This window comes from Tasmannia lanceolata, unplaced genomic scaffold (genome assembly GCF_043159265.1).
Source record: "Tasmannia lanceolata isolate RefF3 unplaced genomic scaffold, GAP_Taslan_0.1 ptg000013l, whole genome shotgun sequence".
In the NCBI taxonomy this organism is placed as follows: domain Eukaryota; kingdom Viridiplantae; phylum Streptophyta; class Magnoliopsida; order Canellales; family Winteraceae; genus Tasmannia; species Tasmannia lanceolata.
In genome coordinates, this window is record NW_027518690.1 from 14,950,338 (window position 1) to 14,970,823 (window position 20,486).

The window sequence follows — 20,486 nt, forward strand, 5'->3', positions numbered from 1 at the left end:
ACCAATGTGAGGAACGGTTGAACTAAAGAGAAAGACTCGCCTGGGAAGATAAATTCATTGCTTCCTTAATCCGAAAAGCTGCAACCACAAAAAGTAAAAGACGGTACATGAAAGCAAAATATAAAAGGATAAATGCTAAAACATGTTTGGTTTCGGTTCTGGGACCTCTTCTTTAGAGACAATTGTCTCTTTTTATAGCTTTTCTCTTGTAACTGCTCTCCACTATCTCACATCCTCAAAGAGACAACTGTTCTAATAACTTTCCACTTCAAGCTCCACTTCTCACATGTTCCCACATTTGAAGATGGTTGCTACCCACTTCCTTTGGGAAACAACATCTGGCAAGCAACTCCTTTGACCTTGTCTAGCCAGGTCATTAATCAATGAATCGGTCTCACATGACCACTCTTCTAATAACTGTCCACTTCAAGATCTACTTCTCACATGTTCCCACATTTCAAGATGGTTGCTACCCACTTCCTTCAGGAAAGGAAACAACATCTGGCAAGTAACTCCTTTGATCTTGTCTAGTCATTAGTCAATAACTCGGTCTCTCATGACCGATTTCAAATTCAGAAATGGGTGCAAAAACATGTAGATGAAAATCATTCATGTTTCAAAGTGAAATCTTGCATATTAGCAGAGATCGATCATTTTATTGAGCAGAATTGATGTCTAAAACCTTCCAATCCCATAACCAGAAAATGAACACAAAACCTAAGAATCACTTCCTCTGCATCCACCTTTAGGGCATCCTTGTTGTTCCAACCAGTTAATGTTCCACTTGAGTACAGAAACTGAAAAGTTGGATTTCCTATAAATTTAACAAACCCATAAAATTCCCACCTCTAGATTAACAGAGTGAAGCATCTAAGATTCAGACTGAGACTCTATACACTTATTAACTTCAAATTTCAACATGGTTAAACAAGAAAACACTCTTCAGTAAGAAATAAACAGTTCAAATAATCTGGAGTCCCCTGGGGATAGATGTTCAGTAAAATTAAGAGCAATGAGTGCATGCACTACCAGATGGAATGTCATAACTGAATCTGAAGATCTGCCTTAGGATTGAAGAAACTAAAAATTCAAATAAGAAATAAACTGATATTATTCTCCTTCCATAACTAGAAGAAATCTTAAATGGCATAAACACAAATCTCACAGAGTAAATATCGAAAACAATATAGGAGAACACTTATATAGCACTGCATCATATCATTACGCAACACTAAATAAATAGAGACAAGTCATCTGGACCCAGTGCTTTTCTTTAGGAGTCTTCCTCTACAATCTCTTTCTACTGAGAAAGATTATCCAAAGAATGCAGGTAACAGATGAAGAAAGTGTCCACCGAATCCTTAAAGAAGTCATCATTTCTAGAGGTAAACATTGTATTCGTAGTTCCTCTGAAAAAAGAAACTCAAGTACGAGCTCTTCCATAAAGATTGGTATACACAATCTTGGTCCTATGCACAAGAAGCAAGCTCAGGCCAAATGCAATGATGCAGAGTCCTGACATAATTAAAGAGGTAAGGAAAAAGCAAATGGCACCCTCACATTTCAGTGTCTCTTCCCCACCCAATGCACTATCAAACATGCCCACAAGCATGGAAGCGGAGTTTTGTTGGTTCTGGTGTAGATGAGATTGTTTCTCTGCTTCTCGATCGTATATAGTGCTAGCAATGAGACCAGAGAAAACTAGTGAACCTGCAGGGTTGGCCATGGTGAGGAAATTATATAAGGCTCCAAAGTTTTTCAAGCCAAACAGCTCAGATGCCGCAGCTGGAACAATAGCCCAGTGAGCCCCATATCCAAGCCCGATTAACAGAGTTCCAACGTGCATTGCTCCGGGCCACCCCATAGCAAAGAAGAAGTGGCCAATAGCCATCACAACCTGAGCCACGGCCATTGCTACTGGCCTTGGGTATGCGTAATCCCTGTTCAGACAAAAAAATCACAAGATCATGGAGTGATAAATCTTTCCAGTGTCTAGTAACCCATGGTTTTAATTGCACCAAAACATGATGAAACGATGCCGGTACATTTGTATTACTAATATGTGAATTATGGGTCATGAAATGATGGAGTTATATAATCATCTTAAGAATATTTTGAGTTCATACGGCGGTTTTTGAAACGGAAAGCCCTTCCATAAACTAAGTTATTATTTACGGGTGTGAAATAAATGTTGAATGAGAGAGGTATAAAATGGTATTCAAGGGTGATGAAAGTAAGATCATACCTCACGACAATCTCAGAAAAATAGCCACCACCAATACGGCCAAGAAAGTTCCAAATGCTGATCATGGATACAAATATATGAGTATTATCATAGCCTAGAGACTGGCTCATTTGACCCAGATTATCGATGACTGTCAAACCAGATCCAGAACCCAGAAGAAGAGAGACAAAAATAAGCCAAAAATCAGCCTTAATCAATGCCTGCTTCAAGGTGAAGTCCTCTCCTCTATGCGGGCCTTTCCTCCTCTTAACCCTCACAGCTCCTTCAGCTGCTGCTTGAAATAATTTAGTTTGCAACTGCGCAATTCGCTTTTGCCTCTCCAATGCTGGAAGCAAGTCTACTTCCCTAGGCTTTTCGTCCTCAACCTCACTTAAAATAATCTCATTCACATCAGTGGATTTACCGAATTTACTAGGTTCATGTTTCTGAGACTCTGACAAAAGTCCCTCCTCAGCCGGAGATCTTGGGTCCGAATTAAAGGTCAACATCAAGGGAATTACAATAGGAACCAACAGAAGTACAAATAAAATGACTGTGAACAGCATAATAATAATATGGTTTAAGTCAACTAGATCTTCCACAAGCATGACACCCATCAAATAAGCTGCTAGAAGAAGGCAAATGCTATAAATGAATGTGAAACTGGAATTATCAGAAGGTCGCACTTGTTTGTGGCCTCCGACTGGTCTAATAATGAACATCAGACCAATGATTACCATTGAGGGTCCAACAGCAACCATGAAGATAAGAGCTGCATGATCGGGGGCATTTAACATAGCATATATCTGGGTCAAAATTGCACCTCCTAAACCAGCAAAACCCTTCAATATCCCCACTATAGGACCCCTGCTTTTTGGAAAGTTTTGGACGCATGACACCAGAGCGGCGGTATTGAAGTAAGTCTCTCCGTTTGTCCCGATAAATATTAGAATGCACATCTGTACATCAACAATCAGTTAAGAACATTAACAATGCAAAACAGGATTATGGCATAATGCAACAGTTGATTCAATAAAAAACCAAAAGATGATGTCACCTACAAGCAAGGCTAAAACAATGCAGATAAAGTGGGTTATTTTATTTTCTTAGCCCAAAAGCCAGCTTCAGAAAACACATGAATTGTCCAAGACCGATCTGTATAATCTGAGACTTTTACGTCTCACTTGAGATGGCATGATTGAGCTTTGGGTTTCTACTTTCTAGCTGTTAAGGTATAAAAGATAAACAAGTCCTCCATCAGCTTAAGCTTTTGGAGAAGTTGGTAAGTTAACGTGGTATCAGAGCCAAAGGTCTCGAGTTCAAACCTCCCGGATAGCAAAAATCCACATGCGATGGTCGGCCCAAAGTGGGACCACATGTGCCACGTGTTTGCCAAGTGAGCCCACACGTGCGGGGGAGTGTTAAAGTATAAAAGATAAATAACGCCTCCATCAGCTTAAGCTTTTGGAGAAGTTGGTAAGTTCAGTGTTCAAAAACTCCTTGACTCGACAAGGAACTCCCCCGAGTCGACTCCTTTTTGCCTTGGCCGCCGCGTTCCGCATTGCACCACATCCGCATTCCGCGTTTTGCCCTACATAGTCATTAAACTCCTTCGACTCTCCCAAGTTATGACCGCGTCAACCTCGTCAACCGCATTCTTGGCCGCATCCGCGTTGAGTCGACAAGGATTTTTCCTGGCCGCGTTCCGCGTCAAATCCGCGTTTTTAAACACTAGGTAAGTTAACACTAGCATCCAACATTCTTCTATGTAGTGTTGTAGGCATAACTTCTAACTTCTAAGCATCTAATTATAACTGAATCATGGCATAATGCATGCACAAAATATGTATAGGTTACAATTTTATGTCCTAGAGAATTTAGTTTAAAATATTTTCAAATCCATAATCTGTAGACTACATGGGCATTCCCAAAAGAAATTAGAAAGGTATTAATGCATGGGACCAGTAGCATGTTTGGTGATACGGGTCAAGCAATGTGGAAGCTCCTCCCTTATGCCATCATATGGAACATTTGGAAGGAAAGAAATAATCGAATATTTGAAGGAAAAGTGAAGAGGACGGATCGGGTTACACTAGAAATCAAAATTGAGCTGGTTGCATGGGTTAAAGAAAAGAGAGGGATCAATTATGGTGCTAGTGAAATACTAAGAAATTGGAACGCGGTGGTATGGGAAAGGAAGATTGTGGAAAAGATAGCTCCAAAGTGGGAAGCCCCACAGACGTGTTGGGTCAAGTTGAAATTTGATGGTAGCTCGATCGGCAACCCGGGCAAGGCCGGGATTGAAGGTGTTGTTCGTGATGCAAACGGGAAGGTATTGATGCGCTACTTGGGGTCGGTTGGAATTTGTGATGCTAACGAAGCGGAAGTTAGAGCTCTACACTATGGCCTTAAGTGGTACTCTTCAAGCGATCACGGCTCCCTCATTATTGAGGGTGACTCCTCCAACACAATGGCTTGGGCCACTAATCAATCTAAAGGGCCATGGAGACTGCAAAGTTACATCATTGAAATAAGGGATTTAGTACGCACAATCCGCGCAAGACTTGAAAACCGAAGACGATCGGCCAACAAAATGGCGGACCGACTAGCCAAGGAAGGGGTATTATTGGATTCTATTTCAATTATAACCTCATCTGATGAGGTTGAGATGGGTGTAGAATAGTGTTATCGTAAAATCTTCACCATTGTATCCTCATAGCTTTTTAATGTAACTCACGGGTATAGCTGCCACCTATTTTGGGGACATCTTCTCTCCTGGATTGTAAAACCTTTTGGTAATGAAAGTCAATTTTCATAAAAAAAAAAAAAAATGATAAACTGTAGACTGCAGGTCTAGTAGCATATCAGTTGCAGTCTATAGATTGTTAGACTGTGATTGGTATCGTTCAATAGCTATAGTAGTTAGTATAATTTGTAGATAATGATGAATAATGGTGTGTAAAAAAGGTACCTCACCATTGAATACTCAGAATCTCAGCAAACCTATTTGGTTATCAGTCTGAAGTGTCCTAAAATGTTCTGAATTTTTTTTATAGTAATTCACCAATTTTCTATTCCAACAAGAAAATGGGAAATGAAATATAAGGACATCTACTGTGACAAGGTTCAACGAATAAGTCTAGAGAATAATTATACTGAAAGAGAGCATATTCTTAAGTTGACCAACCAATGCATGAAATGCTAAAATAGTAACTAATCTTGTACTGCATTAAAACTTTTTCCAAGATAATTCTTAAGTGTTAGAAATGAGATTAGGGTTAGAGAGAAGAGAGGAAGAAGAGGAGTGAAGGATGGAGAGTCTCCACTAAGGAGCTCATGTAAATGATGTATATATAGGCCCAAACTAGGGCAACAATGTACAATGACTACAATACCCCTTACTACTACAAGTAATGTCTAAAGTACGCTAATACCTTATTCAACACCCTCCCTCAAGCTGGAGTGTATATGCTATGGAACTCCAGCTTGGTACAAAGAAAACTACATCAAACAACTAAAAATAACAAAAAATACATAATCCCACACACACATCCAGCTTGGTATAACACTCCTCAAGCTGGTGTGGTGAATACACAAAGAAAGCATAACAAAAGATAACGGCACCATGAGAATACGGTTGTCGAGATCAGCGGCCACAAAAAAGGAACAACTCTCCTGAAGTAGCACTACGGCGAGAGCAATTACATCCAGGTCTCCCCTTGAATGAGAACCCGACAAATAAGTCTGGAAACACAAAGGATCGAACCGTGCACCTCGGCAGGGGAATAGCAACGATCCATTGGGCAAAAAAGGCACACCAAAGGTGCACACGCGAGCAACGACGAAGCACCACAAGCAGGAACACCAGCTAAGCAGCACTACGCCTATAGAAGATAACCATCGATGGGGAAACCATCGAAGACAAGGTCGATAGGGAAACCGTAGAGAAGAAGAGATGGAGAAGATAACCAGCCAACGATGGAGAAACCATCGTCTGGTGACAAGGTCGATAGCATGAACATCGTTGCCTGAAGACAAGAAGAAAATGAGGGAAAAGATAAACAAACCAACGATAGGGACACCATCGTATGGAGACTAGGTCGAGGGCATGAACATCGTCGCCTAAAAAGAGCCCGACCAACGATGGGGATATCATCCGGAAAATAGAGGTCGACAGGAAAAGACCGTCGCCTGTAAGAGAGCCGACTAACGATGGATATGGAAGCCATCGCCCTGAAAAGAGGAGCTAAAGCATAAAGCCGAGAAGACAAAGAGTGACTAGGGAACATAACAACACTCCCCTCGGGCGAAACTACATGAGCCCGGAGATGACAAGACAAGGAGGACACCATCAAGACAAGCGACACATGAAAACAAAACAAATATAGATGGAGAAAAACAAAGATGAGGATGAAAGACAAGAAGACAACAATCCATACAACCCAAACGAGAGAAAGAGAGAATAAATACGGCCGAGGAAAATGGGTTTGTCGAGAGAGAAACGACGACACAGAAAATACCGAGAGAGATTTTAGGGGTTTGAAATAAAAACAGAGAAATACGAGAGAGACAATAGGGGAGAGATATCTTAGGGAAGATTTGAGGAGGAACTATAGGGAGATAAAGAGAGGAAAATGAGATACAAGAGAGACACGAGAGAAAGAGATGATGGCGCGGAGGGAGATAGACTCTTCTTCTTTCCTTCTTGAAGGATCAGCCCATTGGCTCTGATAACATGTTAGAAATGAGATTAGGGTTGGAGAAAAGAGAGGAAGAAGAAGAGTGAAAGATAGAGAGTCTCCACTAGGGAGCTCCTCATGTAAATGATGTATATATATAGGCCCTAACTTGGGCAACAATGTATAATGACTACAATACCCCTAACTACTATAAGTAATGTCTAAAGTATCCTAATACATTATTCAACATAAAGTATCCACATGGTGAAATCTTTGACTGGCCAAAACGGAAATATCATTAACATATACGGGCAAAAATGTAAGCCCACAAAGTCACACATGTTAAAATAACATCGAATCCACTGTCTACGTAAAAAAAATTAAAGTCCATTGTACAAATGATTGACCCATATATGAGGAGCCCATTTAAGAGATGAAAATCACCCATAGATGGCAAGATAAGACTGACACTGTACAATTTAAACAGTATCGCATAAACTCATTGTAAATGGGAGAAAGATACAACCCTATGGCAGTTCGAGAAGCTAAGCATTCTCTACATGAGTTTGATCCAAAGGAAGCCATTGTCCAAGAAGTAAAATATCATTAAGTTGTTCGCATAAAGATAAAGAAAATGACCAAATAAAATACAGGAAACAGAAAAGCAAAACAAGAATTGAGTAGAGAACTAGAGAGAATGAGAAAAATAATGGAGGAACAAATGATGGATTTTGGGTTTTCGGTTACATGAGCATGAAGCCATGATAGGTTTTAGGGTGTGGATAGTATAGTAATGGTAAATGGATTGGCTAATGTTGATCGGTTATGAGTTAGATGGATGACATTGTTGGACATTTATGAAAATGATGGTTAGGGTAAGTTATATCAATGCTTTTGAGAGAGTCTATTGGATTCCAAGGTAAGGTATGTGTTGGACCAAGCATTAAGACAAACAGTTTTGGGTTGAGAGAAGACAAGGCATTCAACTGGAAAACAAAAATGGATCAGCAATTCCGCAGGAACAAAATTGGGTTTCACATGAACCAAGATGATGAAATCTAAAAGATAACTTGATGGAGATGAGGGAATAACACTTGCGTAGGGCAACATTGCTCCCGTACAATGTCAGCTTCAGATAACCAGGTTTAAAAACTATAACTTCATTGTAAGGGGATTGACGATTAATGAAAGAAATTATACAAATATTTACAGTTACCAAAAGAATATATAATTTAAAAGGAAATTTTTTAACATGGATCTGAAGGTTTTTCGTCACATTCAAAAGACAAAGACACAAGTAACAAACACCTTCTTTTAAAGATTCTTCAACCAAAAAAAAAAAAGGAAAAAAGGGCTGATATCGAGTTAGGTGCATTCTGAATAAAACCGCAAATGCCACATGACAAGGAAAATCCTTCGCCATTCAAATAGAGAATTTTTTTTTTTTTTTCCCAAATAGTATTCGAGTAGAGAAATTTACCTGACCACAATCTAAGAAGAAAAAGAACCAAAAGTAAACCACCTTAGAATACCAAAGATATTATTCCCAAAAATACCAAATTATTATTTTTTGAATGGAAAAATACCAAATTATTATAATAACATAAAAATGATATCGAAACTCCAATGTTTTTGATAAGATGCACGAAGCATCTTATCGTCTAGCATTTTTAAAGGGCTGTCAGGGGGATTTTACAGTTGTCAAAAAGCTCTATTAAGCCCTTAAAAGTTAAAATACTAAACGACAAGATGCTGCGCGCATCTTATCAAAACAGTGGAGTGCTGAAATCATTTCCCTTTGAATAATGACGGGTATCAATTGAAAAAACTAGGCAAGTTACTTATCTCTGAATTAAGGCAAGAAACTTTAATAGCATGACTGAGATACCCAGCATTTACATTCCAGATTCTGAAAATTGCCTAGTCTACCCATCCTGCTTTAAAATGCAACAGATGAGCCTTATCAACCACTTTCAAATGAAACGAATACAAACAGATATTGATGGAGGTACCCAAAAAGTTGTTCTATCCATCACAGAAGGTTTCAAACTAATCTAGCACTACACAATCTAGTTTCAAAAAAAAATATCATACTTAAACTACGCAAGGCAATCCCATCAAATCACAATTCATGGAACAAAACAACAACTTCTTGCATGCATTAGCAAGTCAAATAAAATATCAAACAAATATCACATATGACCTAACAACAAAACCTTTTCACATAAATCTATAAGTGATCACCATTCAGCCATTAAAACAGAAGGTTTCAAGAATATTAAGACCACTGATTTATTCCATGCATATGAATCATACTAAAAAGATACAAAATTTTCTAATTTTTATTAAGAACAAAAGAAAGGGAAAACACTGCCCTTCAAAAACCAGAGAGAGAGAGAAAGGGAAAACATATTAAGTATGTTACAGTCTTGAGTGGGGGCCTGCCTAGGTATGGGACTAGGTGGGACCCAGCTTGGTATGGGACAGGTTTGAAGGGTCTAGTGTTCCATCAGCTCTAGAGCTTTTGGCGTATTGGTTAGGTACCTAACATTTGGTATCAGAGAAGCCACCATGTCCTCTGTTCGAGTCATGGAAGGTGCAACCCACCCGTGGAGAGGACTAAAAAGGGCTACTTGGTAAAAAGCCAGAGTGAAGTTGCCACATAGAAGGCCGCCACGGAAGGGGCGACCTGGGAAAAAGGCTACCCGCGAAAAATGCCAGAGTGATAGCCGTTACAGAGTGGGCCGAGAACAGCAAATGCGGAAGCATGGTGGAATGTTACAGTCCTGAGTGGGGCCTACCCAGGTGTGGGACTAGGTGGGACCCATCTTCGTGTGGGGCAGGTTTAAAGAGCCTAGCCTAACGTGTTCCATCAGATTTAGAGCTTTTGACGTCTAGGTTAGGTACCTAACAAAGTAACAGGTCATGGATTTCTTCTATGCATCTGGGTCATATAAAAACTTGAATTTTTCAGAATAATTTAAACAAAAATGTTAGATTCTATAACCATTCAAAAAAAAAATCTCAGATTCTATCCATTCATGACATCAGAACTTGAAAAACAGCCATTAAGATTGATTAAAAAAAGAAAAGAAAAGGAAAAAGAAAAACCCATTTCATATGATGAAACACTATCTCCTTCCACGCATCTAACCATCCAGACTAGCAACAATTCCAGAAATCTCAACTGGCTGGAAGCCAAGAAAAACCTTTCTTATAAATTTTTTCTTTCCACAATTTAAAGAAAAATTGAAAGTCACTCTATATAAAAATTGAATAGAGTCAGTTCAAGTTATCTTCATTGGTGTGTAAAAAAGTTATAAATTTTAGAAAAAAAAATTCCTGTAATCCAAACAGGGCCTAAATGCAAAGAAAAAAAAAAGGAGCAAATTTCTTTCTCCAGTAACAAAAAAATAAAAATAAACCATCAAGTCCATAATCAAAACACTTTTTTTTTTTACTGTCAACAAACACAGCCAAACCTAGTGCAGAATGAGGGACATTAACTATCAAAACATTTTGATTTATATTTCTGTTCATTCTAATTCCTACTTATTAAACTACTGGTACATAATACTTTCAAAAAATTCCTATACATATTTAGAAATAACCTCCAGCATCAAATCACCAAACCCATAAAAAAACATTTTTTTAAAGAATTAACTCACCGCCCACAAAGGCAAAGGTGGAACCCTACGAGTTACAATCAACCAAACCCAACCATACCCAATGAAATTCTGCATAACCCCAACAAGCAAAGCACCCCAAATAGGCAAAATCTCACATAAACTCGCAGCAAGAAATCCAATACTATCTCCAAGATCCTTTGCCACACCCAACCTAGCAATCTCCCTTTGATTATAATGGAGAGAACTCTTTATCACAGGTGAAATACTCCCAAACAAATACCCAATTCCTGCACAAGATTGAACCCACATTGCTGCTACAAAAACAAGCCATCTGTTGTTGATAAAATTAGAAAAACCCTCTTGAAATCTACGCATTTTACAAAGAATCCAAAACCCAATTTGGCCGAAAAGGACTTAGAAAGATCAAAATTTAAGAAAGAATAGGAATTGGGTTTTCTTCCCTTTTTTTGTTTTCCGATAGGAAGACAGGGTTCTGCCAGAATGGCGACAAATGGCTCTGTGTATTTAAATCATGTGTGGATTTTCATTTTCTCTTGCTATTATTTGTAGGGGAACAACAAATGCCCTTTGAATTTTTGAAAAATACTAAAATGCCACTGTATGGTACGGAAAATGCCAGTGTTTGGGGGGTTTAATAATCAAATAGTCTTACAGCCATCATATTCATCAATAGTTTAGAATTGGATTGAATTGATCATTCAGTGCATACACCAAAAGTAGGTGTATATTTTAATGGCTATAGCAGTATAGCTAGGGTGTGTTTGGCTTGCTGGAATCAGGAATCGGAATAGGAATCGGAATTGACATATTCCTATTCCAATGCTCCCCAAAACATACTGAGAAAGATAAAAATGATTCTAGAGATCCACGGATCCACTTGTCCTCGTCATGATCCATTCGGATCACTTTATTGTTGGATACTTTTTGTAGTGCTTTTTGGATCCTACATTGTGAGACTAGGTCACTATCTATTTTGAATTGGAGTGTCGCAGGACTAACACTTTTTAGTAAGGGTGCAACGTGTCGATTTTTGGGAATTCTGGTTGAGCTTTTACCATAAAATCGGGTCAGGTTCATGCTGATTCCTATTCATTTTTTAACAAAAGGTCAACCCGACCCGACCCAAGTTGCACCTTATACAATTAGGGGTTAGGGTTACGAGAGAGAAGAGGGAAGAAGATCAAGAGAGTGGATAATTCGTCATAGAAACAAGGAGGGTACTAGCAAAATGGAAATTCTCTTTGTAAAACGAATGGGATCCTACAATGTGGCACGTGCGCAAGAAGACAATGAAGAGAGCTCGAATCCCTACGAATGCCAAAATATACTATGAAAATGGCCAAATCAGAGGTCATTTTCAATTTAGTCTTTTTTCTTTTTTTTTTCAAAATGGGGTTCCGTCTGGAAAATATTTTCCTAAGAACAATAGGAAAATTATATCAGCAAAACCATGTTTTAATAATTTCACTGACCTATCTTGTCTTCGTCTTTTTTATTTAAAGAGCCGTCCAAGATTATTACAGTTCCCAAAAAGCCTCACAAGCCAATCAGGAAAGAAAAACAGGCTGAGTTAGTGCAATTATTAAAACATGGCTGTGGTGATATCATTTCCCAAACAAAGATTTGAAATAAGGGCAATGATAAATCGACCCCATGTAGGGCAATGCAGAGAGAGAGAAAGCGAGATGGGGTTCGATTTAAGATGTTAGGGGGTTGATTTATCACTGCCCAATATTTAATGTTATTTTTCATTTTTGATTAAGATTTTTGAATGTTACAAAAATACCCCTTGTTAATAGACGTAAATGAACCATGGCCAGAGCCCACAATTTGGATCTACGATAGTTCATCGGATTTTGTGGCTACATCTGGATCACGGTCCCAAATAATTTTAGATCTTAAGATACAGATCTAGTGAACAAAGATCCGATCCGATACATTGTGCCCAAATCTTACCCATCTAGGGCTATCGGCCCCATGGTTATAACATACTTCTAATGTACTAGGCTGGACCGGGTGCTGGTAAATGATAACTGGATTCAACAGTACCCTCTTGCATTTGCAATTGCTAAGTACATCCCTTTAAACATATTAAACATTTTTATTTTTTTTGCCAATTTTACCCCACATTTTGCTTAAGGGACAACCTAATTATCATTGTCCCATGTGAAAGGGACATACCATCTATGAGATTGAGACCTGCAAAAGTAAAGACGTTTTTTTTCTCTCTGATGAATCCTAAACGGGCCCTAATGGATCAAGGTCGTAGGACCATTCAATCAAGATCGGATTCATATTAAATTAAAATAATCTTATCACAAATAAAGACTAATCTGCGTGGCATCCAAAGAGGAGAATTGAATAACAAGAGATATATTAATCACCTATTCTTCCTAGGGCCAGCCCCTATAAGTGTATTTATCACTAACTTTTACACTACAAAGGGGTGGCCCGTGGAAGAAAAGGGGCGAATATATCTTTTCCCTTACACTACAAAGGGGTGGCCCATAGTGTCACACCGCACTATGGCCTTTTAGGCTTTTAGCAAAAGTGCAGCCAAAAGTGGTGGACCTTTGATAGGGGTATCAGTGTACCACTCGCCATGGGGATAGCAAGGTTTATTTTATACTTGAATGTACTTGCTATCTTCAATTCAAGTCAACCTTTGTTCTTGGATAAAGTATTATCACAACAAAACTGCAGAACTGAGGAGAAGATAATTTCAAGAAAAAATTATTCAAGTAGGATAGCTAATCCTAAGAACAGCTTAGAATTAGCTAATCCTAATTATCCCCCTCTCGCATGTTCCCAGTTAGTGATGGTTTTATGCTTTTATCGTAGCATCTCTCTCTTTATCTAATAAATTGGTAGAGTTCCAGTTTAACCTCAGATTACCGATCACAAAAAAGAAAAATCCTCAAAAGTAATTATGAATTCTATTAATGGGTTGGATTCATCCAATCAAGGCAGGACCGACATGTCTCGTTTGGTTCGATTTTGGCCATTAGATTAAAAGTTGTAATCGTTGGATATGTATGTGTAAATCTTTATTAATGTGACCATGGTGGTCCCACATTATTATTATTTTTCTTCTAAAGAGATTTGCTTCCCCCATAGCACTTCTCGTCTTAGGGCTGGCAATTTCACCCGTGATAACGGGGATCCGCTCGCCCCGCCCCGCACGGGGACGGGGATTCCACAAGCCATTATTAATATCCTCTTATTTTAGTAATATTTTAGTATTTTTTTTGTTAACAATAAATATTTCTTTTAGGCTAGTGATATTGGCACTACCATATTTTGATAAGTGCACAAACACGGCTTGTCTTTTTCTTTTTTATGGCCGTTAAAAAAGCTTTTTTGAGGTGAGGACTTTTTGTGCAGGGCGGGGATGGAGATTAGATATTCCCCGCGGGGCGGGGGACTCCCTGTCATCTCCGAAACGGGGACAGGGAATTTTCCTACCGGCGGGGACGGGGACTGGGAATGCAGCATCTGGCCTCGTCCTACCCCGTTGCCAGCCCTATCTCATATCTCCTTTAATTTGGCATTTTTGGTGCAATCCAATGGAGAGGCCTCGTGCCTTGTTTTTTTTTGCTAGGGAACCCTTCAGTTAAGCATTCCTCAAATAAATAGAGTTAAAATGGTCCCATTTTAACAGAGGGATTTGCTAGCTTCCATTGCAAAAGGCTTTTCTCATATACATATATAAGAAATTATAGAATTAAGGGGGTTGATTTAAGATATATGGGGATCGATTTATCACTGCCCTTATATTAATACTATGTCACCTCATAGGGTATTAACTTAGAGAGGTTCAGCTGGACATCAGTTCTGTTGATCAAAACCCGTTTAAATCACATAAAATAGATTAAAATATTTTATTTGACTAATTGTCACCAAAATCTTCTTCTGATCATGAATTGTGATTGTCACGTCTCCTTTTCCCTCATGTCGATTGTAAAAATTCAAAAAATATTATGTCTTTCATCCTGATCCAGTAATTGAAAAGTTCTTGAAAAACATCTTGAATTTTTTATAGGCTACTAGACATTGACACTACCATGTTTTAATAATTGAACAAGGACTATGAGCATCTTATGATCTCATAGTGGCCCACCAAATCAACATCCTGGTTAAGGGTGTCAACATCTCGGCTCGAATCCTTAACGAGCCGAGCCTAGCCGGCTCGCCAGGCTCGTTAAGCTTAACGAGCCGAGCCCGATTTAGGCCAGGCTCGGCTCGGCTCGGCTCGTTAAGAATGTAATATATATATATATATACACTAAAAGGGTTGTCCAGGGAGTGAAAGGGGGAGGCAAAATATGTCACTTCATTTTAGGAACCCCATTTGTTACTTGGACCACCCCCCATAGTGTAAAAAAGTAGTCAAATTACACTATATAGGGCTGTCCAGGGAAGATGAGGGGTGTGAACTTAATATAACCCAAGCTCGGTAAGCCTGACCGAGCCGAGCCGAGCCGAGCCCGAGCCTGGCCAAGCTCGGCTCGGCTCGTTTACACCCCTAATCCTGGTCACTATACATCTACTCTGGGCAATTGGTGGGTCCCATCCAGACCCATAATAAACAAAAGGGACTTGAGTCTTGGAGACATCTTAAATAGGCTTCATTTTTCCTCACCTTTGATGAAGGGCTCATGATCATCCTACGAACACAATCACCGTACACATGGCATTGATCCTTCCCACACAATTAATGAGAACTGGTGGTAGCAATTTGCCTCACTAATCATAGCTTACGCATTAGATAAACATAAAGCCTGTTATTAAGCAAGCAACACATCTTTTGAAAAAGTCGTCACTACTTGCCATCCGACGGCGTTTTAGTCTTTTCACAATTTAATAAATGTGTCACCGTTCGCGGTCTTTGTCGCTGTCGCGTTCTCAATAAATTGTCAAAGCTCTCACGTGCAGCTGTCCGTAGAGCGAACCATGATCGAACGGCTGGAATGGATTCCCAGTTAATGTTAGTTCCGTAATTTTCCATCACATGAGGGCCAATTTAAAAAAAAAAAAAACGTTGGTTCTGTGCCAGGTGGGCTCTACGTGTCTATTTTTATTGGTTTGTTTAGTGACAGCGTTGGCGAGTTGTAAGAAAACTGATTTTTCCACCCTATCTTTGTCTTTTATTGAAAATATGAACAGTTTCGGAGAATGATATTTCCACTCATTTTGTTTGTCTTTTTCTAGCAAATATGCCTACTCTGAGGAAAAGACAAGCAGAAAAAGGGGAGTCATTTTTGGAAAAAGACAAATAGAAAGAACTGGAAATGCTGAGAAATTGTGAAAATATTTAGCTATCTATATTTTAATAACATCCTATTAAGGGAAATGCTATATTTCCCCCTTTTCTTCACTTCCACCTATTAAACCTAAAATTTATAACAAAACCCTTAGGCCACATTTGGATAGCTCATGTTTTTGTATTTGGATTTGGTTTTGAGGCCATCCCAAGCCCAACCCGGGTCGGGTTGGATCGGGTTGAGGCCATTCAATCGAAGCCCAACCTGACATAGCATTCCCTCAAACCTACCCAATCCGAAATTAAATCGGGTTGGCTTTTCCCAACCCAACCTAACCCGAGCCAAAATCGGGTTGAGCCCGAACCCGACCACAAGTAGCACCTCTAATCGTAACTCGTCCTCACTTGCCATCCGAGGACGTTTTAGTCTTTTCACAATTTAATAGATGTCGTTGTCGCGTTCTCAATAAATTGTCAAAACTGCACGTGCAGCATGTTTTTGTTTTCGAAAGCAACAAGCCAACAAAAGTTCAAACAAAAAGTCTCATACCAACCGTCCGTAGAGCGAACCTTGATCGAACGGCTGTAAAGGATTACCAATTTATGTTAGTTTCGTAATTTATCATCACATGAGGGGCAATTTATAAATCACGCAACAGATTCATTCCTGGAACCAAGAAAAACGTGGGTTTGTGCCAGGTGGATAATAACGTTTGTGAGGGAATTTGGCGTCTAAGAAAGAAAACTGATATTTCCACGCTTTCTCTGTCTTTTATTACTGAAAATATGAACCGTTTCCGGAAATGATATTTCCACTCCTTTTGTTTGTCTTTTTCTAGCAAGTATGCATATTTTAAGGAATAGAGAAGCAGAAAGAAGTGGAATGAGTCATTTTTGGAAAAAGACAAACAGATAGAAGTGGAAATGCAGTGAAAAGTGTGGAAATATAGAGCAAGGTGGTGGAAAATCTTGGACCTTGTCACCCTGACAAATTCGCCCCCAAAATTTCTCCAATCGCCCCCCTTCGCCAACTGTGAAGCCCCTCCCCGTCTCTCTCTCTCTCTCTCTCTCTCTCTCTCTACATTGGATCGAAAATAAAGGTGGCACCTAGGGATGTCAATGGATCCACTTCGGCCTATACCTTAGTCATGAACTATTCTTATCTCGTATCGGTCAGATAGGATTGAGAGTGTTCTTTGGATCTACTTCTCATGTCTCGGTCACAATGTATTTCAAATCGGACCGTCCATCGAAGAAATCTACTTCCCATGTTTCGATCACGATGTATTTCAAATCGAAGAAATCTACATCGAAGAAATCTCATTGTAGGTCCCGTTTTAGGTGGTACTCTAGGTCTCCATATCATTTTCCTAATTAAATATGAAAATAAGGTCTATTTCCATGATGCTGGGTGAACAAAGGGCTAGATCTCAAAATTTTGTGATATTTGAATAAAATGAATTAGCAATAAAATGTTATGACCCCGGATTGGTTCGCAATGGATTTGATCTTCTTAGAGGGAAGATCGCATACATTTTATTTATAGAAAAAACCCTAATCTACATAACTCTTATCTATAAGAGTCCTACTCAAAGCAATATCTTAAAGCTACAAAATTCCTTGTGGGACCCCATAAGCGTAACATAAAATGTACGGAGAACTTTAAAATTCGTGATAGGTACCTTTTGTGTGCAAAAGTATTCAACTTTGTTTGAGGAATCTCAAGATTTCCCTTCACTGACATATTCCCTGAAACATGATCCTCTCTGAACAAGGTGAGACACAATATCTTTAGCATTACTTGTCCAAAAAACTGATATGTAGTGCACAAGTTTCATCTCACAACTTGCTTTACAAAGAAATTTTGTCTGTGTGCTTGGGCATGGAACTTTTTCCTCTAAATATTGCACCGCTATAATGCAGGCCCCCGAATTCAACTGAAAACTCCAGGGGAGTTCGGACACTCTTAATTAGGCCATATTTGGAAGCCATAAAGCTCTTTCCTCGGAATATTAATTAATCAATGTATTGAGAGAGGGAACGAGAACGACGGTGGGGGAGTGAAAGAATTAAGATGGCATGAGTGAGGAAGAGATTTTATTACACCTCCTACACTTAGGGGTGTCATCCGATGGATGGACCAACCGAAACTGAACTTAAACGTATAGGATCTACATATTATAAGGATCCATGGGCGCATCTGGGACCCTATCATAGGATCCTAAATTATTTCCGATCGGATCCGGACAACCAACAAAATTCTGCGTGATAGTCCCAAATCCGATTTTATCATACTATTTTACCAAAATTCCCTCTAATATTTTAGGGGTATTTTAGTAAAAATAAGGTATATGCATTTTTCGAACAATTCGTACTTTTAGTATTTTTTTCACTCATCTCTCCCGTCTCGAGTGACCCTCTTATCTTCCTTCTCTAACCATTGACCCTAAATCCCTAACACAATGTGTTTCCACAGCTACGACTCACCCTAGTAGCTACCGGTCATGTTTGCATTCGTACTCTTCGAGAATTTTAACAGTGTAAAATGTAAGTAGAACCGACTAGCACACTTAGATGAACTGTCGATTTGAAATGGATCATGACCGAGATGTAGGAAGTAGATCCGTAGAACACTCTAAATCCCAGAAACCCATAAAGAGATTTGAATGGAACTTGACTGAGAAATAAGTGGATCCGTTGACACCCCTACCTCCACTGGACTTCACGGCCGTGTACCATAGACTGAGGAAAGAGTGAGAAGTTGCAGAAAAATAGAGAAAAGAGAGATTTTATATGGTGTAAGGCCTTACAACAAAATGGTAGGGGTACCGCCCTTGACATTTGATCCAACAGCAGCTCACTTTTTGAGGAGATGCTGTTGGATCAAATGTCAAGGGTGGTACTTCCACCGTACAAAGGCCTTATTGTTGTAAGGCCTTGGCCTTGCACCATATAATTTCTCGGGAAGAAGAAAGGGCAATGATAAATTCGCACTCCTGTAGGATAATTCGCACCCCTTGAAAGGAGGGTATGTGGCAGACTTTAACAAGTCCTAGAGAGCACCATTCGAGCTCTGAAATTTGAGCTTTTCGTTTCAAATTCCTCTTCCCATTCTCATTTTAAATGCAAACAGTGGTCTCTGCAATCTCATCATTCTCTGCTTTGATGAAGCATTCCTTCAGTTTGAGTGTTTTTTTTTTTTTTTTGTTTCTGCTGTGAAAGAAGATCGTTTGTGGAAAGAAGAGAGTGGAGAAGAGCCCTTTGGGTATTTTCTTCTCATTCAAAATTTTCCCTCTTTTTCTTGATTGCTTTATTAAATTCTGTTACGTGACAATGGGTCCCACTTTGGTTGAAATAAATCAGTTTAGATATTTGTTATTTTTAGATTTGTTCTCTACTTTTTTAGTGTAGGTACGAGTCTCAAGATATAAGTTATCTTGATTAGGGTTTTTTTTAATAAATAGTATATACGTAGCGGTTCTTGAATGAATGAAGAATTTTATCCCAAAAATTGTTTTTTGAGCACAGAGCCCTTCCCTCCAAGTGGGTCAAGAGGCTGATCTTCCCTCTAAGAAGATCAAATCAATTGCGAACCGATTCGAGGTTGGTAACAATTGGTATCAAAGCAACCGATCCTAGCTCATGGCTGCATCTTGGGAGATTTTGGACTTTCTACGTGATGATTTTTGAAGAATCAAAGCACTTGTTTTTTAATTGATGGAATGGCATCGATGGTATGTGGCAGGCTTGGACAAAATCAATAGCGATCTAGGAAATGCGTATAGATGAAGAAAAACCAGAATATTGAAAATGTTGATGTTCGAATAGAGAAAAGTGCAAAAATTGATGGCGACAAGGATTTGTTAGTTGAACACATTCCCGAAGAGTAAATTGATTTTGTTCAACTTTTCGATCATTTTGTCATTTCGATGCTCCATTGTGACCTGGTGGTCACGCGTTCGAGTCACGGAAACAGCCTCTCTACAAAGCAGGGGTAAGGCTGCATACATCTAACCCTCCCCAGACCCCGCAATGGTGGGAGCCTCGTTCACTGGGCCGCCCTTTTTTATTTTATCATTTTGTCATTTCGATGCTCCATGAAAAATCATATTTCCTTTTCAACTTGGATCGAAACAGATTTTGAAGGCGGGGTTCAAATGATCGCGACCACTATTTTTGAAGAACATGAAAGGCTATCAACTATGTTTTCCGACACGATAATGCCCAATAAGATGTGGGACCCTGGTGGAATAAATTATTTTCTTCAGTAATACAACCTTGAGGACAAGGTCGATTTCAAGGTGTGTGGTATGTTGCGTTGCTAAATGGGTCTCACTTTGGGTGAAATAAATTAGTTTAGATCTTTTTTTTCAGATTTGTTCTCCAGTTATTTAGTATATGTACGAGTCTCAGAGATAAGGGTTATCTAGGTTAGGGTTTTTTTAATAAATAATATGTCCATAGCCTTTCTTAAATGAATGAAGAATTTTATCCCAGAAATTGTGTTTTGAACACAAAGGAGGATCAACCCTTCCCTCGAAGCGGGTCAAGAGGATGATCTTCTTAGAGGGAAGATCAAATCCATTGCAAACTCATTCAGGTTCGTAAAATATTCTTATAAGTTTTTCTCTGTGATTCCTTGATTTGTTTTGTGCTTGTTCCTGTAAATA

The 20,486-nt window shown here is 39.1% G+C and overlaps 1 protein-coding gene across 1 annotated transcript; it reads right to left on the minus strand.

Moving 5' to 3' along the window:
- Positions 1 to 1,040: 1,040 nt before the first annotated feature.
- Positions 1,041 to 11,044, minus strand: LOC143889874 (protein NUCLEAR FUSION DEFECTIVE 4-like). The gene is made up of 3 exons (XM_077394258.1): positions 10,572 to 11,044; positions 2,246 to 3,183; positions 1,041 to 1,940 (listed from the first exon to the last, which is right to left on the minus strand). Exons 1-3 carry the CDS (start codon positions 10,905 to 10,907, stop codon positions 1,424 to 1,426), a joined length of 1,791 nt encoding a protein of 596 aa, XP_077250373.1. The 5' UTR covers positions 10,908 to 11,044; the 3' UTR covers positions 1,041 to 1,423.
- Positions 11,045 to 20,486: the final 9,442 nt, after the last annotated feature.